The sequence below is a fragment of the Crinia signifera genome, chromosome 9 (genome assembly GCF_055691185.1).
Source record: "Crinia signifera chromosome 9, ASM5569118v1, whole genome shotgun sequence".
In the NCBI taxonomy this organism is placed as follows: Eukaryota; Metazoa; Chordata; class Amphibia; order Anura; family Myobatrachidae; genus Crinia; species Crinia signifera.
Window position 1 is genome coordinate 27,199,584 of NC_139225.1, and position 27,278 is coordinate 27,226,861.

The 27,278-nt window shown below is 47.8% G+C and overlaps 1 protein-coding gene across 1 annotated transcript; it reads right to left on the reverse strand.

Moving 5' to 3' along the window:
- Positions 1–349: 349 nt before the first annotated feature.
- NELFB (negative elongation factor complex member B) lies at positions 350–13,788 on the reverse strand. The gene is made up of 13 exons (XM_083158640.1): positions 13,491–13,788; positions 12,967–13,130; positions 11,223–11,322; positions 10,689–10,919; positions 10,315–10,500; positions 8,945–9,057; positions 8,410–8,512; positions 7,392–7,487; positions 7,076–7,218; positions 6,381–6,487; positions 2,984–3,125; positions 931–1,039; positions 350–822 (listed from the first exon to the last, which is right to left on the reverse strand). The coding sequence occupies exons 1-13, from the start codon at positions 13,590–13,592 to the stop codon at positions 685–687; spliced, it is 1,734 nt and encodes a 577-aa protein (XP_083014766.1). The 5' UTR covers positions 13,593–13,788; the 3' UTR covers positions 350–684.
- Positions 13,789–27,278: the final 13,490 nt, after the last annotated feature.

Consider the following 27,278-nt stretch of genomic DNA (forward strand, 5'->3'; position numbering starts at 1 on the left):
GACTGAACCGCTAAAAAAATAGTGCGTGCCAAATTACCCTGCAGTGTAACCGCTTAGGCACCGGGATCTAGTGTCACATGGCCTTGGTGATCACGTGAGCACACAGAACTGGTGCGGAAGCTGCAAATACCGCCCACAGCACTCACCTGATTGAGGCCTTAAAGCCACACGCAAATCCCATTTACTCTTGCCACCATGCTACCTCGATCACGCGGCTGCTGGCAGCTGTCAGTCATACAATTTGTTAATAGAAGGAAATATCCCTGGTTACAACGAAGCAGGTCGGGGGGACGGGACCTGACCAGTTTATAGATTGCTAGACTACACACGAATTTGTACAATTGTATTAAAAAAAACTTTATTCCTGTACTGTAAAAACAAACAAAAAGGTTTAAATACAAGGCAAGCATGCGGGCCCATCAGGTCTGTGTGCAAGTAGCATCAGTGATGTCCAGTCACTGCCCAATCGTAGACATACAGCGTAATGATTTCCTGTTCCCAAATCTACAAGGGGAGACTCTCACTAGGAGCCAGACCCGGTAAAACACCTTCCTCAGTCTTAAAGCACGGGAGACCCAATTATATAGCAGAGCAATATCATCTAATACACAAGGGGGCAGACATTGTCAGTAATGTAGTCGGTGCGCTCACTTATATCTACAACCAATCGCTGTGTGCGGGGAATTACACAACAGGAGGGGTGGCGACGCTGTGCACGGGCAACTCCATTGCTGGTGTCTCCGGCTCTGCTGCAGGCGGGCTGGCCTTCTTCTGGACCTTCTCACCCAGCTGGTTGTAAAGGTCCTTCACGGCCTCTCCGCTCTGTAGAGGAAGACACAGACATTACTCCCAGGAGCTGACATCTACACAACCCTTTCTAACCCACTTTCATGAAAAAGAGACCGGACAGTTCTGGACACCCCCACTTACCGTTTTGGAAGGCTCCAAGGACTTCTGTAGAGACTCCAGTTTGGAAGGTGCTACTTTGTGGTGGAGGTGAAGTAGCAGACGCAGCACAAACCGGTGGCTGTTTTCCTTCCTGCAGAGAACACATAAAACATTTTATGTACTGAATAATATGACATTAATTCGGGTATACAGATGAATTGTAATAAAAGGGGTTTTCTTATGCTCTGTTCGTTTCTCTCAGTATTGTGGTTCCCAACTCACGCGCTTCACCTCTTGCAGCGCTCCACACAGTGACTAAGATCGCTAAACAGATCAACTCTGCCGCAAACTCTTTAATTACTTTTACAGAAAATAAAGTGTAAATACAACCGGAACCTACAATTCATTCACTGTATAGTAAAGAGGAAGCAAAGTAAAAAACAGAGGTCAGATTTACCACTGTACATAACCGGAATGTGCATCCTCAGCGGCCATCGATGACACGTTTTGACCTGTAAACTCCAGCGAGACAGGGACTGATGCAATGGAACTTTCTCTAATTCATTTGTTCCCAAATTCAGTCCTCAAAAAGCACAATAGCTGGACACACACTTAACAATGTGCAGCAAAGTCTGACATTGGTGCCGGGCCCCGGTAAAAAAAAAATAGTGCCACGCCCCCAAAATGTTAAGGGGTGAAAAAACACTCTAAATTAGAGGGGGTAGTGTTATTGCCGCCCCCCCCCCCCTCCTTCAGCAGCAGCACACCTACAGCATGTGCTGTGCTGACAGCAGGCTCAGAATGAGCTCTAACGCTATCAGTGAGACGCTCGTGCTGAGCCTGCTGTCAGTGAGACGCTCGTGCTGAGCCTACTGCCAGTGAGACGCTCGTGCTGAGCCTACTGCCAGTGAGACGCTCGTGCTGAGCCTACTGCCAGTGAGACGCTCGTGCTGAGCCTGCTGCCAGTGAGACGCTCATGCTGTAGGTGTGCTGCTGCTGCCGCCCGGGAGGGTCGGATGGAGAAGGAGTGTACGGACCAGGGCCCTCGCCTGCCCCTCCAGCAAGCCCGGGCCTGGGCCATTAGTACCTGCTCCCCCCCTCTCGGCAGCCTTGCTGACAGGACCCTGCATGCAGAATATGCACACACACTTGCTGATGCCAGGTTCAATGGGGGTCATGTGGCATTTAATCGCTATCGACACCCACCGAGACCTGCGGGGCCGCACATATCATGGGTACAATATTAGATGATGTACCCTATATTTCGCTCCGATTGGGCAACACTGTCTAGTGTGCACCCAGCTTTGCAGTCCAGGTTTTAAGGATAACCATACTTGGCCAAAGGTGACCGAGTACCTTGGGTCAGTTCAATTTCACCATGTGTTCTGAACCATTGCTCTAATTGTACAGCGCAGAGTAATATGTTGGTGCTATATCAAGTACAATAATATAACACTTTGCCACTGCCCAGGTAATCATCCTGGACAAGAGGACTACTGATTTTTCTGGAACCACTTCAGGAGACAGTACATCTCCTTTTTCTACCCACACATTCCATTTGACTGCGCAAAAGTCGCCCAAGTCTCACTGAATAGCATGTGCTGCCACCATCAGGCCATACACAGTAGTGCAGTTACGCTAATCACATACTTTGTTTCTGCGAATGAGACACAAAAGGCCAGTTCTTTGCCCAACCATTTTGAGCATAATCAGAAAGCATCTCTACATGGAGGGGTACATTTACTTCTAAAAATGGTGATGCCCTTAGCAACCAATCAGATCCTGTCTATCATTTCTCGATTGCATCCTAGAAAATGATAGTCGGATTGGTTGCATCACCGGTTTTAATTTTTAGAAGCTGTAGCAAATAGGCTGGGCACTGGGATAGGGGCAGAGCTGCCCGAAGACTCCTCAGTTCTCGAAGACAGTGATCCAAGAAGTCTGAAGTAACAGACAATACAACAGATTTTTCCAACTCCTTGGATCAGACTGAATTGTTATGTTGGACCTTTAATGCCAGGGATGTGAACCCGGTTTTCCCTGTACTAGGTCAGTGTGTGGGAGCACTGTCAGATGACGGTGAGAGGACACTTACTTGGTGCAAGCTGTAAGGAAGAAGCCCTCGAAGATGTGGGTGCAGAATTCCTCCGATCCAAACTCCTCAGACAGCAGCGTCAGGTTACTGGTGAAGAGGTGCAGGAAGATGTCTGTAAATGCCGTGTCATTGTAGGTCTCCTCTTAAAGTGAATATTAATGAAAAGGTTTCATACAGTATGCAATTTAGTCTATATACACATCCCTCCTATCCTCAGTGTCTCCCCATCCCGATCCCACTTAACCCCTGCATCACACTAATTACACCGTTACCCACCTGACCTATATGCACCTCCCTCCTATTCTCAGTGTCTCCCCATCCCAATCCCACCTAAGCCCGCATCACACCAATTACACAGTTACCCATCTGATGCAGGCACCTGATCTATATACACATCTCTCCTATCCTCAGTGTCTCCCCATCCCGATCCCACCTAACCCTCATTACACTAATTACACCGTTACCCACCTGACGCAGGCACCTGAGCTATATACAGATCCCTCCTATCCTCAGTGTCTCCCCATCCCGATCCCACGTAACCCCTGCATCACACTAATTACACCGTTACCCACCTGACCTATATGCACCTCCCTCCTATCCTCAGTGTCTCCCCATCCCGATCCCACCTAACCCCTGCATCACACTAATTACACAGTTACCCATCTGACGCAGGCACCTGATCTATATACACATCTCTCCTATCCTCAGTGTCTCCCCATCCCGATCCCACCTAACCCCACATCACACTAATTACACCGTTACCCACCTGATGCAGGCACCTGACCTATATACACCTCCCTCCTATCCTCAGTGTCTCCCCATCCCGATCCCACCTAACCCCGCATCACACTAATTACACAGTTACCCATCTGATGCAGGCACCTGATCTATATACACATCTCTCCTATCCTCAGTGTCTCCCCATCCCGATCCCACGTAACCCCTGCATCACACTAATTACACCGTTACCCACCTGACCTATATGCACCTCCCTCCTATCCTCAGTGTCTCCCCATCCCGATCCCACCTAACCCCTGCATCACACTAATTACACAGTTACCCATCTGATGCAGGCACCTGATCTATATACACATCTCTCCTATCCTCAGTGTCTCCCCATCCCGATCCCACCTAACCCCACATCACACTAATTACACCGTTACCCACCTGATGCAGGCACCTGACCTATATACACCTCCCTCCTATCCTCAGTGTCTCCCCATCCCGATCCCACGTAACCCGCATCACACTAATTACACCGTTACCCACCTGACGCAGGCACCTGAGCTATATAAACATCCCTCCTATCCTCAGTGTCTCCCCATCCCACCTAACCCCGCGTCACACTAATTACACCATTACCCACCTGACCTATATGCACCTCCCTCCTATCCTCAGTGTCTCCATCCCGATCCCACCTAACCCCGCATCACACCAATTACACAGTTACCCATCTGACGCAGGCACCTGAGCTATATACACATCTCTCCTATCCTCAGTGTCTCCCCATCCCGATCCCACCTAACCCCTGCATCACACTAATTACACCGTTACCCACCTGAGACAGGCACCTGACCTATATACACATCCCTCCTATCCTCAGTGTCTCCCCATCCCGATCCCACCTAACCCCGCATCACACCAATTACACCGTTACCCATCTGATGCAGGCACCTGATCTATATACACATCTCTCCTATCCTCAGTGTCTCCCCATCCCGATCCCACCTAACCCCGCATCACACTAATTACACCGTTACCCACCTGACCCGGGCGCCTGACCTATATACACATCCCTCCTATCCTCAGTGTCTCCCCATCCCGATCCCACCTAACCCCTGCATCACACTAATTACACAGTTACCCATCTGATGCAGGCACCTGATCTATATACACATCTCTCCTATCCTCAGTGTCTCCCCATCCCGATCCCACGTAACCCCTGCATCACACTAATTACACCGTTACCCACCTGATGCAGGCACCTGACCTATATACACCTCCCTCCTATCCTCAGTGTCTCCCCATCCCGATCCCACGTAACCCGCATCACACTAATTACACCGTTACCCACCTGACGCAGGCACCTGAGCTATATACACATCCCTCCTATCCTCAGTGTCTCCCCATCCCGATCCCACATTACCCAGCATCACACTAATTACACCGTTACCCACCTGACGCAGGCACCTGAGCTATATAAACATCCCTCCTATCCTCAGTGTCTCCCCATCCCACCTAACCCCGCGTCACACTAATTACACCATTACCCACCTGACCTATATGCACCTCCCTCCTATCCTCAGTGTCTCCATCCCGATCCCACCTAACCCCGCATCACACCAATTACACAGTTACCCATCTGACGCAGGCACCTGAGCTATATACACATCTCTCCTATCCTCAGTGTCTCCCCATCCCGATCCCACCTAACCCCTGCATCACACTAATTACACCGTTACCCACCTGAGACAGGCACCTGAGCTATATGCACCTCCCTCCTATCCTCAGTGTCTCCCCATCCCGATCCCACCTAACCCCGCATCACACTAATTACACCGTTACCCACCTGACGCAGGCACCTGAGCTATATACACATCCCTCCTATCCTCAGTGTCTCCCCATCCCGATCCCACCTAACCCCGCATCACACTAATTACACCGTTACCCACCTGACGCAGGCACCTGACCTATATACACATCCCTCCTATCCTCAGTGTCTCCCCATCCCACCTAACCCCGCATCACAATAATTACACCGTTACCCATCTGACGCAGGCACCTGACCTATATGCACCTCCCTCCTATCCTCAGTGTCTCCCCATCCCGATCCCACCTAACCCCGCATCACACTAATTACACCGTTACCCACCTGACGCAGGCACCTGACCTATATGCACCTCCCTCCTATCCTCAGTGTCTCCCCATCCCGATCCCACCTAACCCCGCATCACACTAATTACACTGTTACCCACCTGACCTATATGCACCTCCCTCCTATCCTCAGTATCTCCCCATCCCGATCTCACCTAAACCCGCATCACACTAATTACACTGTTACCCACCTGAAGCAGGCACCTGACCTATATGCACCTCCCTCCTATCCTCAGTGTCTCCCCATCCCGATCCCACCTAACCCCGCATCACACTAATTACACCATTACCCACCTGAGCTATATACACATCCCTCCTATCCTCAGTATCTCCCCAATCAGATCCCACCTAACCCAGCATCAAACTAATTACACCGTTACCCACCTGATGCAGGCATCTGAGCTATATACACATCCCTCCAATACTCAGTGTCTCCCCATCCCGATCCCACATCACAGAGTTACCTATCTGACGCAGGCACCTGATTTATATACACGTCCCTCCTTACCCCAGCATCACTTACTGAGAGCAGGCAGCAGGCGGAGTAAAGAGTTCCGGTTTCTCTGCTTGGTGATGTGCAACAGGTAATAGAGTCCCACCTCACAGGCAATCCTGTTTTCATGCAAAAATCTGTCATAGAGACAACACTGTAATGAATTTTGTACATCAGAGATAACACCTTGCATTCTGCATTGGAACCATGCTGTCCAGGCTCTCCTGCAGTACAGCACACTACATATGTACATAATGGGGGCTGGCACAAAATCCCATTATACTGAATAAAGAGCTTGCGGTGCAGCTTAGAAGGGCATCTGCACAGGGCCGCTATATTATGGACTAACAGCCGTATATCACAAAATAGTGTTCCTTATAGCACCCTGGAGCTTTCAATACCCTTGCAGTTCCTCCTCCCTGCCTGGTGTGTCGCTGTGTGCTGTGATGTCTATCTCAATACAGGCCAGACTAGCAAGAAGCACCCAAGTAGACAGCGACACCTCAGGCAGGGAAAGGAACTGCATGGGTTTTGAAAGGTGCAGGCCTCAACATCAAACTAGAGGAAGCATGTACTGTTACAATCTCTTGTTGCCCATATGGTTATTATAAAAATGGCTTCAGAACCCCCCCCCCCCCCAAAAAAAAAAAAAAAACACACACACAACAAAAAACACCACACACAGGCTAATCCCCATAGCTGTAACCTATCCCCAGTGCACACACTTGGTGAAGGCGTCCGGCAGGGTGTTGGGGTAAGTGACAGGAACCTTCTCCTCTGTCGGAAGCTTGTGTTCCACATTGAACGTGTAGTCATCCACTACTAGCGACATCAGCAGAGGGAGGAACTTGGTGATGAGCTCCGAGTCCTGCAGAAGAAACCAACCGGCTAAATGCATATGCAGTGGATCATAGACGTGGTCATTGGAGAAGGGGGAGGTGAGATAGAATAACTGGTAGTGTTACATTATAGCAGCGCGTGTTAGAATCTCAGATTACCGGCAGCACACCAGGATACCACGCCTGGTAAATACGCACTCACCAGCTTGGGCTCTTTGAACACTTGACTGTCAATCATGTCCCAAGCGCCATGTCCCAGAGCGAGCATCCTCAGGAGCAGAAGGAGTTCTGGGCTGTCCTATGGGATAACACCATCAAGCAGAATGAGAGGACATCTTATAGATATTATTGCTTAGATGAAGAGTATATTTTAATAAAGACAAAATGTAAAATCACATTTTTGCCTCTGGATTTATCGCTAGAGACAATACTCTGCAATGGCGCCACCTGCAGGTACTGTTAGGTCACTACACATCGTACAACTTAAGTAGCACATTGCAAGACTAATAAATCTGAATTCTGCTAAAGATAAAAGCAAATTTAAATAGTTTAAATCATTGTATTTTTAAGAGGATCATCATTAACAGCTACATAATACAGTGACAATGGTTTCCATGTGAAAGGATTCAGCTCCACCCACTTCCTCCATGTAATGCCACAGTGCCAGATGATGCAGCCAATCACAGAGTGAAGAAGGGGTGGGGAGGGATGACTGATGCCAGACACATACTTAGGTGCTGAAGGACTGCGTCTATCCTGAGTTACATTTGTTTTTTTTGTAGAGAAATGCAAGACGGAACGAGATCTACCAACAGTTCATGTTTCCCAGACAACCTAGCTGGTGCACAGGTGCAGTCATTACTAACTCTCACATTTCCCAGACCATCTAGCAGGTGCACAGGTGCACTCATTACTAACTGTCACATTTCCCAGACCATCTAGCAGGTGCACAGGTGCACTCATTACTGTCACATTTCCCAGACCATCATGCTGGCGCACAGGTGCATTCATTAGTGTCACATTTCCCAGACCTCCTAGCTGGTGCACATGTGCATTCATTACGGTCACATTTTTAAAAATGTGCTGCATTCATTCCTAACCGATACATTCCAGAAGATCCAAAGGTGGCCTAGAAAACATGGTCTGTTGGTATATCTTGAGGACCAGTTTGACCAGCCCTGCCCTAGCAGTTTGATATTCAATGTTCACCCCTTACCCACCCTTGGGAGGGATTCCTGGCCAATCAGCTCCTGCAGGTTGCGGATGGTGCTTACGGCTAATGTGTTGATGGCGAATGGGTCGCAGAGGATCATGGACAGGTCTCTGTGATACATAAAGCAGAGTCGTGTTACATTATGTGCCTATATGGCAGGGGTAGTTATGCACGAAGCATGCGTCAGTGGGCTCAGAGCCCTGTACAACAGGATAAAGGAGAAAACACATTATACCAGGAGCGCTACACAAAGTACAGAGGTTGGAAGGCTGACACAAACATTAGGTCAACAGTCAAAAGGTCAACAAGAATCTACAGTGTGGTGGGAGAAGAAAAGTGTGCAGAGCGCAGTGAGACATGCAAGGGGACGTAGTACACTTAGATGGTGTCCTTGATAACTATGTCGACATTTGGAATAAAAAACAAACAAAAAAAACACAAACTCATGTCGACCATCCCATTGTTGAGCTGTCAACCTAAGCCATTTCGACCTTCTGTGGTCCACCCAATGATTGGCTCCATGGTATGCATTGTATTCTCACCCCAACACCTGTTCCTGACCCTTCTTCACTCCATCGAGAAATCCTTGCAATTCCCGCGCTCTCTTGGCATCTACAAACTTCTCCCGAATACAGGCGTCTAGGCACCAGGTGAACTGTCACAGAAAGAAACGATTAACAGGTGTGTCACAAGTACTGAATTACCCCAAAATAAAAGGGTCTGGGAGCGGCTCCACAGAATTGCATATACCAGGCCCTAGGACATTGTACAAAGCTGTACTGGAAAGTAATGCCACCATGGCTATAAGGTTTCTTTATTTGTGAATGCATTTGCACTAGTACATTTTCAATGTAGTCCCCATTCCTTTCCCCACACATGTGCACCAACGCTTGACGAGTCAGGCAAACCCGTCGGAGAAGAAAGCTGATGGTTGTTGACGACGCCAGGACCGAGCGGCAGCTTTCACCTCGTGAGAGTTAAGTGTTGACCCTTAAGGTGCTCTTTCATGTTTGGGAAGGGGAAGGAGAAGGGGGGGGGGGGGTTTGCAGCACTTGCAGTTCAAGGAGGTTCTGCCACACCCGTCGTACAGCCCCGACCTCGTACCTTGCGACTTTCACCTCTTCCCAAACATGAAAGAGCACCTTAAGGGTCAACACTTCGGGGGGACAACGGGGTGAAAGCTGCCGCTCGGTGCTGGTGTCGACAACAACCAGCTTACTTCTCCGAAGAGTTTGCCTGACTCGTCAAGCATTGGCGCACATGCACAGAAAGGGATGTGGACTACGTTGAGAAGTGAAAAGTGCATTACTATAGCAAAACTGTGGCAAGGCATGCTGGGATTTGCAGTTTCACAACATCTGGAGGGCCGCAGTTTGAGGACCCATGACATAGCAGTGGTTTCCAAACTGTGCGCCCAGGCTCCCTGGGGTGCCTCGGAGCACTTGCAGGGGTGCCTCAGGTTGGTGGTCCAGAACCAATTCAAATTAATTATGGTCAATGAAATTGGTAAAATCAGTGGTTGTGGCTTCCAATTATAAAATATGTGGGGAAACAGAAGTGAATCCTGTTCCCCACCACATAACTGGTCCTAAGGATAAAATTTAATCACAACTAATATTTGTTTCTGAAATTCTCAGTAACAAACTTTTTGTCTAGGGGGGCCATGAAAAATATTCTGGTGCTGTGATTCAAAAAGTTTGGGAACCACTGACATAGAGGATAAACTGAGTTATCATGTACAAAACAAAATGTTCAAATGTTCTCACAAATAATAGCCATAGACGCGTTACTTTTCAATCCAGGTTCATAGAATCTGCACTGCAGATCTAGGTACACTCTATTAAGGTGCTTTGGGTTACATTTCCTGTAAGCTCTCTGGGAGCAGTGCGGCTAGCCCCGGGCTGAATGTTACCTTGTGGCAGGGATCCACAGAGCAGATTTCACTGACGTCCAGGTCATGTAAGGACATGAGAAGCTCCGCTCGCAGGGTGCAGTAGTGAACGTTTCGGGTCCTGAGGAAGAGGGTGCGCAGGAACTGCAGGACCATATCGTACAGCTTCACGTTCTTCCCCATCATCTGAGTCAGTTTATGCACCACCTTGCACCAATAACATAAAGGAGGCAGTGTTAGCGCAGAACACACTGTGGGGCAAAGAGACAGATAAACAGGCTGTCCCATGAGACCAAGCCGAGACCTCCTGCAAATTATAGAGATTGTCGGATGGTAATCTGTAACACTGCCATCCCTGTTTCCCAGCATGCACGGCAGCAACCCCCACCCCTTACCTCGCCCTGGCGCCGAGTTTTGGGAGACAGGCTGAAGAAGTTGTGCAGCACAGAGAGGTCACTGTTGAGCAGAAGGTTCTCCTTCTCCTGGATGTACTGCTTCAGCAAGGGTGAGACCTCATCGCCGAACAGGGCCTGGTTATCCTGCCAGATCTGCCGCTTCACCTCCACCGCGCAGGCTTTGTACAGTTCCTTATCCGCCATCACCAGTTTTAGCTTCTTCTCAGGTACCTGGCAGGAGCAGAATCATTCAGCAAGGGGATCTTCAGAAAAGCGTTGGCCAGGTTACACGTAGTGTACATTCTAGCACCCGCCAACTTTGAAAACCCATGTAGTTCCTCTTCCCTGCCTGGGGTGTCACTGTCTGCTGTGGTGTTTCTAGCACAGGTGTGATTTGCATATCAGGGCTGATATACAGACCACACTGTGCTTGAAGCACTACAGCAGACAGCGACACCCCAGGCAGGGAAGAGGAACTACATGAGTTTTCAAAGTTGGCGGGTGCTAGAATGAACACTAACACGGCAGACTCACCTTGGGCAAGTGCTTCATCACGCACATCACAACCGGCTGGATGGATGGCATCTTAACCAGCGCAAAACACTTTTCCAACAGTTCCTCCAATTTCTTGTACCTAAATCAGTTGAATAAATGATGTGAGATACATATTTAGTGGCATTAAACCCAATAACACAGTAACACAGCACGGGTCACTGCCGGGTCCAGAAAGGGTTATGTCTTAAGTGTGCTTCAGGTTTAGAGCGTAAGCTCTTTTGGATACAATCTTTAACATCTGTTATGATCCCCTCTAATACGGCCTACACACATGCCGATATTAAGGCATTTTCTAAGCGACTTTGCTTAGTTTTGCAAAGTCGCTTAGAAAATGGCCCCTACATCGATGTGTGTGTAGGGGTTATAATCGACACACTGGCCGATATTGATGAACAGTGTCCATTAATATCGGCATCGCCAGTGTTCTCTCCCCGGAGAACACTGGCGCTGTCTGCTCGCTTAGCACACAGAGCTGACAGCTCGCTCTGTGTGTGGGCTGTCAGCTCTGTGTGCTATGCGATAGCGGCGCAGCACAGCCCGACCTAGCGTGTGTGTAGGGCCCATAACTCACATCCATGACTTTAAAAGGGGTATCCGGATGGGTAATTGACAGGGCTGAGGTCAACAGCATCTAGTTAGACATCTATACATGGTTGAGCAGGTTTACATAGACAATGACGCTGGATCGACGGGAGGCAAGCATCGACAAGAACCTGGTTGACAGTGGCAAGGTCTTTTTTTTGGTGCTGATCCACTTGGTTCCTACTCTACTATTCAAGTGGACATAGAGTAGTAATATAATAGTGTGCCGAGCATAGCGAGGGGAAACTGTGCACCCCTTTTGGCACAATAAATAAATAAATAAAAAAGGATGAACTCGTGTCGACCAGGTTCCCATCTATGCTTGCCTCAGGACGATCACGTATAGATGTCGACCTCTGGTGGTCGACTATGGTATTGGTGACCTCTGCTACGTCGATCTGCTCAGCTAATCCATAACCTTACACATATACTTGTGGATATTACTAGCAGCAATCACTTTTGTGACCTGTGATATATGGGTTTTAATGAATTCTTTCTAACTTGCGCTGTGCTTTTTAGCCTTGCTTGTGTATCATCCGCTAAAGATGCTTTCTAAAGCACAAAGCTGTTTCGTAGCTACAACTGTACCCAATGGATCAGGATAACCTAATGCTATAGACACATAGATAAGTAGCACAGAAAGGAGCCATCTACTTAGTAACAGTTGCAGGGCTGTAAATATGACACATCCATCCATTAAATGTAACTGCACGGGGAAAACCCATCTAAGTAAATAGAATATGTAGACAAAAGCTTAGGTTCTAATGCAGCCCACACACGCACCGATCCCGGCGTGCGTTGTGGGCTTAACTAGCACACATAGCATCGCATTGTATGCCTTGTGCATACGATGCTGTGCTAGAAAAAGCTAGTACAAAAAGTATGTGCAGCACATACTTTTTGTACTGTACGATGAGGTGCCGCGGGAGCGCGCACCCCATCGTACAGCATCGCACCGCCCGCATCGGTGCGTGTGTGGCCTCCTTGAGGCCAGAAGCAAAAGTATTCCAGGCAGTAAAGAAACCTCTCCGTTTCTCATAGTGAATCTGATGCACATCTACTATACATGATATACCCCTATACGCTGAGCACTACAGAGATGGGAGACACAGTGTAAAGCTGCAGATGATATGAAACTGACCGGTCTTCATCTTTCCCTTCCGCTGCAATCACAGACACTCTATCCAGTAGCTTCTCCCGCAGCTCATCAAACACTGTCTGATGGAATTCCAACCGGGGTATGCTGTGCAGGTCCAGAAACGGCAGCGCCGACTGCAGGGAGGGCAGCAGGACCCCATTCTCTGTCTGCAAATTACAGATTATTATATGGTATTATATAACCTCCAGGGATCAAAGATCCAATATGTTTTTTTCATAAAATGATCTACCATCATTTGTTGTAGAGGAGAAATGTAGGAGGGGGTGTTTAATAAATGCAGGGAAGGGGTGCGACGGGTGAGAAGATGGGGCTGCATGGAAAGAAGCAGCTGGGGGTTAGTACATATCACTTCTCTAGGGTTCGGTGCAGGTTTGGGGCAGCAGGAGTAGTGGTGGTGGTGAGGGTGCATGAGTAGAGGGATGGTGGTGACAGTACCTGGAACTGTTCTATGGCCTTCAGGGGCTTGGTGCAGGTGAGTGACAGGGGCATTAGCAGGGGGTGAGTACCTGGAACTGCTCTATGGCCTTCAGGGGCTCGGTGCAGTTGGTCAGCGTCTCCTTTAGATCCTCCCCGTTGGCGATGCCGATCTCCTGAAGCCCCGCGAACATCCTGCCGCCCCCAAGGCCGGGCCCCTCCTCACTCCGGCCAGAGAACTCCGCACCGACCCCGGTCTACAGGGGAGCCCCGGTCCCGGGCTATCCAATCAAATACACTCCACTTCCGGCGCCGCGACTCGTAGGTCACTTCCGGCGCTGATACAGACATGTCACTTTCCATCTTCTGTGTGTAGGCCGTCACCATGGAATCATGGTTGTCAGGACCACTCCCTTACTACATCACCAAAGTACGTGTCAGAGCCACGCCCCTGATACAAATTTCATGTAGTTGTCAGCGACACGCCCCTTTTCCATTGGCCCTGGGATGGCCATCGGTGCAGTCCCCATCGATGGTTGCCATCGATGGCGAATCTGCACCCAACCATCGATAGTCAGAAACTATGTGATGGATAACCAATCCCATTACGAGCTATGCCAGGGCTCAACAATTAAAAAAGGACAACAGGGACAGTGCGTGCTAAAAACTAAAGCTGGGTACACATATATACAATCGTCGGGCCGTTCTTCCAATCTGGGGGCAAACGGCCGTTCGATTGTATAGGTGTGTACGCTGTCCCAATTGCTGCTGTGCGACCGATAAACGGCCAAAAACGCTCTTGGCCGTCCACGGTCGGTCGGTCGAAGGTTCTTTGCTGCTTAATATTTCATCCGACAGGACGGCTCCATATCGGAACAAAAGTGAAGTGTGTACGCACGTTCGATCGATATGCTTGACAGTTTGACAAAGCACGGTGGTATGCTGCATTATGAGAGACCCTGTAACCCTTTGCCTGCTGTTTTAACTAATGTGTGTTTAATGCCTTGACTGCTCAACACTCTAGAGGCATCACTTTAAGACATTAATCAATGTTGAAGTTTTAATAGAGTGGGCTGGAAGCTCTTTTTAGGGCACCATAACACACTATTAAAACTTCAACATTGATTAATGTCTTAAAGTGATGCGTCTAAAGTGTTGAGCAGTGAGGCATTATACACACATTAGTTAAAACAGCAGGCAAAGGGTTACAGGGTCTCTCATTATACTTCTTCTTGCGATTGTTTGGACGGGAGTACATCGGACGTCGCAAGTAAAATTGTACATATGTGTACGCGCAGAACGGTCGTATGTTTTGGACGGCCGAACGTGTATTCGGTCGATCGAACGGTCGCAAGAAAAAGGAAATTGTACATATGTGTACCCAGCTTTACACCAGAATGCCTATTATACGTCACACAACCATTACATAAGTATACTACATGTCCATTACACATTATGCCACACACATACCTCCCAACTGTCACGATTCCGTCGCGCGAGTGTCCCTATTTCATCCGGACACAAGTTGGGAGGTATGCACACACTCTAATGCCCATTACACCCCACTGTTGCCAGGTAGCATGTGATAGCATACCTCCCAACTGTCACGATTACAGCGGGACAGTCCCGATTTTCGGGTCCTGTCCCGCTGTCCCACCCGCGGCAGGCATTGTCCCGCTGCGGGGGGTGGCAGTTGGGAGACCCCCCAATCTAGTAGAATAGACGCTGTGCGCATGCGCACAGCGTCTATTCTCGTATGAAAATGAGGTTGCGGCTAATTAGCATAAGCCACAACCTCATTTGCATACGCCCGCCCCCTTTTTGTCCCTATTTCTACAGGTCAGAAGTTGGGAGGTATGTGATAGGTACCCCAATATTGGCAAGGGTAGGCAGGTGGTAAGTACCACACTATTGCCAGGCGTGGCCAGGTGATAGGTATCTCCCCCATTGCCAGAGGGGAGGTGATAGGTACCTCACTATTGCCAGAGAGGGGAGCAGGTGATAGGTACCTAACTATTGCCAGAGGTCTGGACAGATGATGTGTACCCCACTATTGCCAGGGAGGGGGAGGAGGTGATAGGTACCCCAATACTGTCACATGGACCCCTCCCCCCATCACCGTTACCTTTTAGGATCAGCTCCTCCGTGTCCAAAGCCCTCCCGGTGGCATTTCCTCCAGAGCCCGGACACCGTGGAGTTGAAGCGGCGTCTGCACTGGGAGTCTCCAGCCAGGTAAGGACGTGGAGCGGGGGCAGCCTGGGCGGCCGTGGGTCGCTCCTCTCCACGACTCACCCCCGGGTCCCCCAATCTATAGATGAAGCGCACCCCCCCACCAGGGCAACAGCAGCAACTCCCACCCACGGGCGGCCCTGCTCAGTAGCTGTCCCCCCCGGAGGGAGAGATCATGATGCCCGGGGGTGTACATGTAGCCGGGGTCGATCCATTTGCCCCCCCGGTTTCCTGCAGCAATCTCGGTGCCTCCGCGGTGGCGCTATTTAAAAAATTGCGCCTGCCCTGCTCGCGGTCCAGCTGTCAAACAGGAGCTGCCGCATCCGAATGGCTGGCTGACCGCGAGCAGGTCGATGGTCCATCCATGGTCGATGGCCATCCCTAGCTCAGATAGTGCTCCTCCCAAAGGGCTTGGTTAGTTCCCTATACCGAGAAATTGTGAAAATAGATTGTGAACATGGAACCTAGAAGCGTGGGTGTGTACTGCTACATATGAGAGGAATTTTTTTAAATGACCTATATCCAAATGTAGATGAGCCCCAAAGCAGTTAGTAAGAGATACTATACTTGGTAAAGTGCTGGGAAATGGTGCTGATGATTCCATACCTCATAGCTGCCTACCCTCCTGCATTCTGCAGGAGACTCCCTAAAATATCAGCAATCTCCCTCTCTCCCTTATTAGTCTAGCAATCTCCCTCATTTCACATAGCCCACATTACACGGTTACATCATAGTTACCTCCCCTCCTGCATTGTGCAGGAGACTCCCTGACATAGCAGCAATCTCCCTCTCTCCCTCATTAATCTAGCAATCTCCCTCATGTCACCTAGCCCACATTACACTGTTACATTTTTTGGGAAAAAGGACTGAGAGATAGATACATTTACATTGAATCATCAGCACCATTTCCCAGCACTTTACCAAGTATAGTATCTCTTACTAACTGCTTTGGGGATCATCTACATGTGGATATAAGTCATTTTACAAGCTTCCTCTCAGATGTAGCAGTACACACCCACGCTTCTAGGTGCCACGTTCACAATCTCTTTTCACAATCTCTCCATATATGTAACTAGACGCACCCTTTGGGTGGAGCATATCAGGCCCCCTCAATGGGGCGCTGTGCAAAATTCTACTATTAACTATAATCTCCCTGAAACTAGTTTTCAAAAGTAGGCAAATATGCCATACCTCCCAACTGTCCCGCATACCGTGGGAATGTCCCGATTTTTGTGGACGTTCCCGCGTCCCTCCCGCGGCCAGCAGAGTCCCGCGGCATGGGGGAAGATGGGAGTCGCCCCTGTCACCCGGTGAATAGACGCTGTGCACATAGCATCTGTTCCCGCAAGCAGAGGGGCGAGAGGGAGATTTTAGGGAGTCTCCTGCAGAATGCAGGGGTGTAGGCAGATATGAGCTGCAGCCGGTCACCGTTTGGGGGCGGGGGTTCTAAAGACACAGAACCCGCACTGCTTCCATCTCTGAATGAGGCTCCTAATTCCTACAGCCCCAGTGACCACGTTTGTTTCCTTTTGTATTAGTAATGTGCACAGATCCTGCAGTGTTTCTTCCTTAAAAAATAAAAGATTAAAACATCGAACAGCCAGGTGCAGCGATATCTGTAGATATATCGGCCATTGGCTGTCCTGCAGGACCGATGTCATGTGACTGTTAAGGCATACAATCAGATGCGATGCGATTCGATGCGATTTTGCATAGGATTCAATGTTAAGAAGGTCCTGTTCATTTCCCCACTATCCAAGTGGGCATAGAGTTGATTTTATATAGCGTGGCGAGCGCAGCGAGCCACCGAGCCCGAAGTGTGGCGAGCGAAGTGAGCCCCGCGAGGGGACGCATATTTCTTAAAAAGTATTCTGTGTCCGCTCGCCACGCTTCGGGCTCGGGGGCTCGCTACGCTCGCCACAGGTTTATATCCAACTCCATGCCCACTTGGATAGTGGGGAAAGGAAAAGGACCCCTTTTTCCCATTGAATTCTATGTTAAAATGGACTCAGACCATTTTAACATTGAATCCTATGGAAAAATCTTGACCATCGCATTGCATACGATTTGGTCGCATGCGATGCGATGCAATGCGATCCGATTTCTAAATCGGACGCCCAGATACTACATAAGTACCAACATAATTAGTAACTTGAACTGAAATGTAATAGATGGATGTTTTTCTAGGAAATGTAAAGCATCACATAAACCTACTGAGCCTATTTGTGATGTCATCATGATGTCACAGAAGTAGTGTTTGTGATGTCATCATGATGATGTCACAAACAATAGAAGGTAATAAATTGCAGCTCCCGGGAGGTGAGGCTCAGAAAGGGGTAGAAGTGGTTGAGAGGAGAGGAGGTTTAACAGATTTGAGATGAATTCTCTACTTTTAATGATTTTTCTTATGGTGACTTTGCTCACCCTGAGAACCAACGGACAGACTACAGATACAACTGAAGGTAATGGAGAATTATTTCTATGAATTTATATTAGTAAGGATAGCTAAACTAATTTATATAGGATAAGGGGTATATTTATCATAGGAGAGACACTGTTGATGAGACGTCAAATGGGACAGAACAAGTTTTGTCTAAATGTGGTGCAAGTAGAATAGGAAAAGTGTAAAATGTAACTTTTAATTATTCCAATAAAACGGCGAAATATAAAACCACAATAAAAGTGAAAACGACAAACACGGTGATGTGTGTGAATGTTAAAAAAAACATATACGGGGATTGTAATTATATTTCACAGTTTTATAGGAATTATTAAAAATAACATTTTACACATTTCTTATTCTACTTTGGTGAACCACATTTACACAAATCTCAGCTGGGGACTGGCGATGGGGACCGGGAAGGCCGTGGACGGCAGCAGGGAGCTCCGTCGGAACAGAGTGCGCAAGCGTCTTGTGCACGCACGCCCCCTTCCGACGGCTGGTGTGGCCTGGCGATTCTGTCACCAGCCCCTGAAAGCATGAGACTGGCTCCATCTGTTTGTATATCTATATATATATGGAAGGAGCCCCACACTGCGCTATAATATAGAGTGATCAGCAACTCTGATAGGGTCCCCTGTTAGACGGAACCGTAAAATAGAGATCAAGAAAGAGTTGGCCCGACATTGCTTGACTGACAGTGTTGTCCACTTGATAAGAGGATCTTGTATAATCACTGATTTGTATTGAAGAACCTTTATGCACATTGTTGTGCACTGCGGGCATTGTTTATTAAATATTACCTGAATGTACTTTGTCTATATATTTCAGGTTTTAGCGCACTCTGAACTCTTTCTTGATTATATATATATGGTACTTGTTTCCTAGCACGGCGCCCCCGATTTTGATTGTATACAAATGCATCGCATCGCATGCAATATAGCGGCATGTGATGCGATTCGATTTTTAATTGTACAAGCACCCTTATGGGTGCTTAAAATGTTAAATGCACCTCCATTGTCAACGCCACCCCCACTATCAACGTCAACCCGAAGCGTGGCGAGCGCAGCGAGCCCGCGTCCTCCGACCTTTTCATACCCCCACTATACATGTCCATAGTGTGGCGAGTGCAGCGAGCCACCGAGCCCGAAGCGTGGTGAAGGAAGCGAGCCCCGCGAGGGGCCATGGATTACTTTACATGTATTCTGCGTCCACTCGCCACGCTTCGGGCTCGTATTCCGCGTGCGCTCGCCACGCTTCGGGCTAGTATTCCGCGTGCACTTGCCACGCCTCGGGCTTGGTGGCTCACCACACTATCTAAAATCAACTCCACGCCGACGTGGATAGTGGGGATATGAAAAGGTCAGAGGACGCGTACCGCCGCCCCTCATGTACCGCTGCGTTTGCCACGCTTCGGGCTGGCGTTGATAGTGGGGGTGGCGTTGACAATGGGGGTGCATTTAACATTGTAAGCACCCATCAGGGTGCTTGTACAATTAAAAATCGCATCGCATCGCATGCCATTTGCTGCCATGCAATTCTATGCGATATTTCATTGTACAAGCACTCCTGTTAATTTACCAGGAATATCGCATCGCATCACACGCATTGGACACCACTAAGTACGGTATGTGATGGGCGCCGTGCTAGGAAACAAGTACTATATATATATATACATATATATATATATATATATATATATATATATACACACACTCACTGAATATTTATACTCACTAGTCTTGTTTGACTGATCCCCACATAATGTGCCCAATTAAGACATGTTCTTTTGGGTCCGAATTTGGCCCCTTCCCCGAATAATAAAATCAGTAATAATAATAATAATCTTATAATGCCATTGCCAGGACAAGAGCAATAACACTGATTTATTCCAGGCATAGGATTTATTTTATTTCCGTAATATTGTAATTATGTTTAATTATTAAAACAGAGCAATTAATATAAAACACAATGATAATACAAAACCAATGTGTACAATATTAATACTAGTGACTTCCTTTTCTCTCACACCTCCGAGTGAGGAAGAAAAGTGGTAACACGTGTGTAATAGGAATTAGCAATTTGGGACTAAAGTTTAGTAGATGGGTGTGTAACATATTTTAAGTTTTGTTAGCAATTTTAAAGCCACCATATAAACTTACTGAGCCTTATCCCAGCTAGCTGGTTCCATGCACTAGTGTCTGTGATGTCACAGACAATAGACATTGTGATGTCACAGACAATAGACATTGTGATGTCACAGACAATAGACATTGTGATGTCACAGTCAATAGAAGGTAATAAATTGCTGCTGCTGGGAGGTGCAGCTCTGATAGGGGAAGAAGTCGTTGAGAGGAGAGGAGGTAAAATATTGACTAGAGATGAATAATCTACTTTTACTGATACTTCTTATGGTGACATTGCTCACCATGAGAACCCAAGGCCAGACTACAGATCCACCTGAAGGTAAGAGGGAATTATTGTTATGAAATTCAATTAGTAAGGAATTTATATAACATAACAGGTGTATATCTCATAGGAGAGCCCTATAGCTGATGAGATAGCCCTATTATTCTGGTCATAGGATTTCCTTTTTATGTGGTAGTATTATCATTATGTTTAATTATTAAACAGTGAAAATATTATAAATACAATGTAAATAGTAACATGTATATGTATCTCTATTAAATAAGTCACATTTGTATGTATTTGTTTATTTTAAAGGTGCTACAGAGACGAGTTCCGTTGCCCAGACAAGCTGGAGATCAGGTACAGTACTTGTTGGGTTTTTGCCCTATACCAAATGTTTGATGCTAAAGTCTAAATGAAGACAGTTACATTGCTGGCTGGAAATGACATTATTAGCCCCCTATAGTGCATATAATCCCCGTATAGATGTTTATGGCAGTGTGTGTAAGAGTCGCCCCCCTCAGGCAGCAGAACAGCACTACAGGCGGCACGTATAGGAGTGTACATGTCACTGTCTCTGACATGGGCCTGTGACAGGATTGTTGGCCAGTTTGTGCATTACACAAGCGGCAGCCATTCTTAGCCTGACCATAGATAACCGCACGTGATAGGCCAACAGCAGTCATGTGTGCATTGTCCCCTTCCCTCAGCTGTGCTCAGACTACACGTGCTGTGATACCCGGCCAATGGCTGCAGTATCACAGCACATGTAGTCTCCGTACACACATCCCAGCCTTACCCATATGCATTGTCCCTGTAATTATAATAATGTCCCATAGTCACTGTCTCTATACATATGTAACGTGTATCATGTGCTTATCTTATCTGTTTCTCTTTCCTGAACAGCATTATCAAAACTGGAAATTACATTATTCTTTGGCAAGATCGTCTTAGGCATCCTGATGTTGTATGGACTTTATACACTGTATAAGCACATCCAGGAATAGTAAGTTACTAACATTCTCTACACATAATATTACACTACAGAGGTCTCTGGCCTCAACTACTTACTTTCTCTGAATCACTTGGTCCGGACACACGACGGAGGAAGCCATTTTGTGGATGTAACCAAAACTCATTAGGTTGCAGCCTAACACCTCAGTAGGAGCCATTGCCTTGTGAGGATTGGCCATGAGGTGCCTCAGGAAGGTCATTGGTACCCAGGGATACATGCATGTTGGTTTAACCCACAAAATGGCTGCCTGGTCTAGTACAGGAGGACACATCTAATTACTGTATCACCTTATCTGGGACGTAATAGGGAGAAATGGGCTATTTTATGTCTCTGTGCTGTGTGCACTATTATCAACTGACCGCTTATCATTATTGTTATATTTCAGCTACCAACGTGTATGTGAATATATGGGTAACAAATACCAGGCTATAAAGCAGATGGTGACAGGAACAGGTACAGATATAGATCCAGATATAGATATTGAGGCAGGAATGGAGTGCCATCACCCCGGACACCATGAATCTACATACCACATGGAATATGAAGGGGAGCGCTACCACCGCGCACATGATGAGGCACACCATTATAAAGAACGTCATCACAGCGAACACGAGGCGGAGAAACACACACCACGCGGCAAAAAAGACTCAAAGCCCGTGAAGAAAGAAAAGAAGCCCGTGATTCGTCAGCTAATAAAGAAGCCCATCCAAAAGCGGAAGCTCACCAAAAAGCAAAGCTTCATAAATGCAGCACCCAAGAAACCAGCGACAAGAAAGACACCTAAAGTCATGAAAAAAATCAGGCGTTAAAGAACCAATAGGTCATAAGAACAATCAGGGGTAGATGTATGAAGCATTGATAAGGGAGGAGAAGTTATAAAGTGCATGGTACTTTATAACTTCTCCTCACTCATCACTGCTTCATACAACTACCCCTCAGCCTCATTGTAATATCTTGGGGTCTGTGCCATTGGCGTGTACACCCGCCTGTCACCACTAATATCTGCTGTGTGCCCTGGTCCGCTACCATCTTGAAGATCTACTGCTGGTTTCTATCCGATTCTTGCTGCTGCTGGGACTTCTCCTTGTCTGGGATAACATCTGCTCAGACTGAACAGGAAAGAAAAGTGGGGATTAGGGCTACTGGCGATACCCCCCCAAAAAAACGACACTGGGCAGCCACCCCACGGGTGTGTTGGAAGAGCTGCTAAGCTGATAATTATTCTTAATGATGACAGTGACATCCAACTCATTGGTAACTTATTAACTTGTAGATTTAAACCTGGGCAACGCCGGGTACTTCAGCTGGTCAACAAATTAGCCTAAACTAATACACAACAGGATTCTGTTTTGGGGCACTCCTGTATAACTGCAGAACGGACTGTAAATATAAAACATATACTTTATATCACCTTATACAATATCAGCGAACAATGCATACTTGCCTACTTTGAAAACTAGTTACAGGGAGATTACAAGTGCCCCATTGAGGGGGGGGGGGGGGGGGGTGTCATGCTCCTCCCAAAGGGCGTGGCTGGTTCCATATATTGAGAGATTGTGAAAAGAGATTGCGAATGTGGCACCTGGAAGCGTGGGTGTGTACTGCTACATCTGAGAGGAATCTTTTAAAATGATTTATATCCAAATGTAGATGAGCCCCAAAGCAGTTAGCAAGCGCTATTATACTCAGTGACGTGCGGTGAGATCCGTGGCTAGTGAGGCACTGGTTTATAAGCAGTGGTGCAAGTAGTAATTTTTTCTTACATGGTACCAAAAATGGTCGTGGTCAATTGTGATGGGGGGGTGTGGTCACACGCAACTGAGGGAGTGGCAATATAACAACAGAGACATGGTCACATTATTCCACACACCGTAATGCCCCTTAACCATTATGACGCACACCGTAATGCCCATGACACATTATGCCATACACTGTATAGCCCATAACATAATACCCATGACACATTGTGCCACAAATGGTAATGCCCATTACATATAATACCATACTATGTAATGTCCATTACATATTACACCACACACTGTAATGCCCATTGCATATTATACAATGCAACATAATGCCCATTACATATTATTCCGCAAACAGTAATTCCAATGTCACATTATGCCATGAACCGTAATGCTTATTAAACATTATGCCACACACCGTGATACCCATTTGCACATTATGCGACACACCGTGATACCCATTTGCACATTATGCCAAACACACAATTATGCGGCTGACACCTTTTATGTGCCACACCCATGGAATATTAGTGTCACTTAAATGCATAATGCCCCCTGCAGTGTGACATAGACATATAAGACCCCCTGCAGTGTGGCATAGACATATAAGACCCCCTGCAGTGTGACGTTGACATATAAGACCCCCTGCAGTGTGACGTATACATATAAGACCCCCTGCAGTGTGACGTAGACATATAAGACCCCCTGCAGTGTGACGTAGACATATAAGACCCCCTGCAGTGTGGCGTAGACATTTAAGACCCCCTGCAGTGTGACGTGGACATATAAGACCCCCTGCAGTGTGATGTGGACATATAAGACCCCCTGCAGTGTGACGTAGACATATAAGACCCCCTGCAGTGTGACGTAGACATACAAGACCCCCTGCAGTGTGACGTAGACATACAAGACCCCCTGCAGTGTGACGTAGACATACAAGACCCCCTGCAGAGTGACGTAGACATACAAGACCCCCTGCAGAGTGACGTAGACATACAAGACCCCCTGCAGTGTGACGTAGACATACAAGACCCCCTGCAGTGTGACGTAGACATACAAGACCCCCTGCAGTGTGACGTAGACATATAAGACCCCCTGCAGTGTGGCGTAGACATATAAGACCCCCTGCAGTGTGACGTAGACATATAAGACCCCCTGCAGTGTGACGTAGACATATAAGACCCCCTGCAGTGTGGCGTAGACATATAAGACCCCCTGCAGTGTGACGTAGACATATAAGACCCCCTGCAGTGTGACGTAGACATATAAGACCCCCTGCAGTGTGACGTAGACATATAAGACCCCCTGCAGTGTGACGTAGACATATAAGACCCCCTGCAGTGTGACGTAGACATATAAGACCCCCTGCAGTGTGGCGTAGACATACAAGGCCCCCTGCAGTGTGACGTAGACATACAAGACCCCCTGCAGTGTGGCATAGACATACAAGGCCCCCTGCAGTGTGGCATAGACATACAAGGCCCCCTGCAGTGTGGTTTACATGCTCAATACCATGGGGGGGGGGGGTTTACATGCTCATTGCTATGGGGTTTACATGCTCAATACCATGGGGGGGGGGGTTACATGCTCATTGCTATGGGGTTTACATGCTCATTACCATGGGGGGGGGGGTTTACATGCTCACTGCTATGGGGTTTACAAGCTCATTGCCATGGGGTTTACATGCTCACTGTCATGGGGGTTATGGCTGGCTGGCACTGAGTATGATTGATGGCAAGGGACATGAGTGTGTACTCACCCTGTCCTCCGCAACACGCAGCTCCAGCATGTTGCTGACACACAGTTTGATTCCTCTTTGGCAGCCCGGACTGCGGCCACTCCACCATGTCCTGCAGGGCAGCCATGCAAGCAAGCTAGGTGGGTGGAGGGCTTCGGGACAATGCTGCTCTCGGCCAAGGACTACTCTCCTCCTCCCCACAGCAGCAGTGATCCAGCCGGGACTCCTCAAAGCCCCAGGAACGGAGCTTGTCAGGCAGGAGAAGACACATCTCTCCCAGCAGCAGCACCTTCCCGGTGCCCAGAAGCCCGGCGATCGCTACAACATGCCAGGTCTCTGGTTCTAAGATAGCGCCCACTTTAATAAGCAGGCTCCGCCGGGCACAACCACTCCTACGCCCCGACTCTCCTGGCCCGCTATTCTGGCATGGGACACTGCTACCCTTAGCTGCTAGAGATGGGTGAGGGTGCAGGGAAGGGCGGGCACCTACGGCAGAGGGGACAGGGGGGATGTGCTTTCCGAAGGCTTCAGTGACAGGGGCATGCCTTAATATTGGCTGAAAGCGCACCCCTGTCACTGAGGCACTTGGAAAGGTTCCGCTTCTACTACTTTTTCAAATGGGCTTTTACAGCCCTCTGCTAGTCCCCACCCCCTGCCCTCCCCCGGCTTCCAGCTTTCTATAATGGGCAGCTTGAGGCACCGCTATTGGTGCCTCCAAAATGAGTTTACACAATATGCAACAATGAGAAGGATCAAATTAATATAAAGAAAATACTTATGGCACAGATTTTGTGTCATACGGATCTTCTTTGTATTATTTTAATCATTAATGACAGGGGAGGCACTGCCTCCCCTGACTGCACGTCCCTGATTATACTTGGTAAAGTGCTGGGAAATGGTGCTGATGATTCAATGTAAATGTATCTGTCTCTTAAGGTGCGTACACACGGGGGAGATATATTGCTCAGTATCTCCTGTTCATCAGCGACCAGAACAGAAGACTCTGCCGGGGGAAGAAGCAGGGAAACAGCTGATCGCAGGAGCAACAATTTATCGCCGATAGCACAAACAAGTCACTGGCAATATGGTCGCCCCCGTGTGTACACAGCTTTATTCCCTTTTTCCCCAAAAATGTAACAGTGTAATGTGGGCTAGGTGACATGAGGGAGATTGCTAGAATAATGAGGGAGATTGCTGCTACAGGGAGTCTCCTGCCGAATGCAGGAGGGTGGGCAGCTATGCATAAGAGTTTGAGGACATCACAGGTGGGCATATGAAAACAGTGCATGACATCACAAATAGGCGTGAGTACAGTGTATGACATCACAGGTGTACATATGAGCTAAGGTCAGTGCATGACATCATGGGTGGGAATACAACGAGTGTATGACATGATGGGGGCATGAAGACAATGTATGACTTTACAGGTGGGCATATGTTGTCAGTGTATGACATCACACATGGGCATATGACAATGCGGGTGGGCGTATCAGGTCAGTGTGTGACATCATGGGTGGCCATATGAAGTCATGTATGACATCACAAGTGGGAGCGAAGACAATGTATGACATCATGGGTGGGTGAGTGAGATCAGTGTATGACATCATGGATTGGCGTATGGGGACTGCTCTCAATTACCAGGAGTCTGGATAAATGTACTAACGGTGTTAAAAACATCAGATCGGTCTTCCCAATATCAGGACAATTGGGAAGTATGTGGTATAAAGAATATAACCGGTGACGGCGGCAGGCTCCATTGCCACGGGGCGCGCGAGTGTCACGTGCGTGCGCACCCCTGGCGGTAGCCTGACGCTGGCGGGGGGCTGGCGATAGATTAGCAAAGATTAGCCGGGCTACATCTGTATATACACAGTGTATGTACATGCTGTAAATGTACATGTATGCACAAAGATAAACATGTATGTAATGAGTGAAATATCATGGAATGGGCACTGAGACTAGGGACAACAGTCACCTGGAAAGCATACCTCCCAACATGACCCTCTCCAGGAGGGACACAATGCTCTGCCCCTTGTACTTTCTTCTTAATGCATGATTCCCTATAGATTGTAAGCTTGCAGCAGGGCCCTCCTACCTCCAAGTCTGTCTGTTGTTACCCAGTTTGTCTTATCACTGTCTACTATTGTAAAGCGCAACGGAATCTGCTGCGCTATATAAGAAACTGTAAATAAATAAATAAATTACCTTCCTCATACTGAACAGGTTAATTGATAGGAAAGGTGCTTCAACACAAGTGACGGCAATCCTACATTAAAAGGGAAGTGTAGGAGCAGAGCAATGTGT

Coding starts and splice junctions, on each gene's coding strand:
- NELFB (XM_083158640.1), bottom strand. CDS start 13,592: ATGTTCGCGGGGCTTCAGGAGATCGGCATCGCCAACGGGGAGGATCTA. Junction 7,488..8,409: donor GCCAGGAATCCCTCCCAAGG/GTGGGTAAGGGG, acceptor GTTATCCCATAG/GACAGCCCAGAACTCCTTCT. Junction 1,040..2,983: donor TTCCTTACAGCTTGCACCAA/GTAAGTGTCCTC, acceptor TGTTCTCTGCAG/GAAGGAAAACAGCCACCGGT.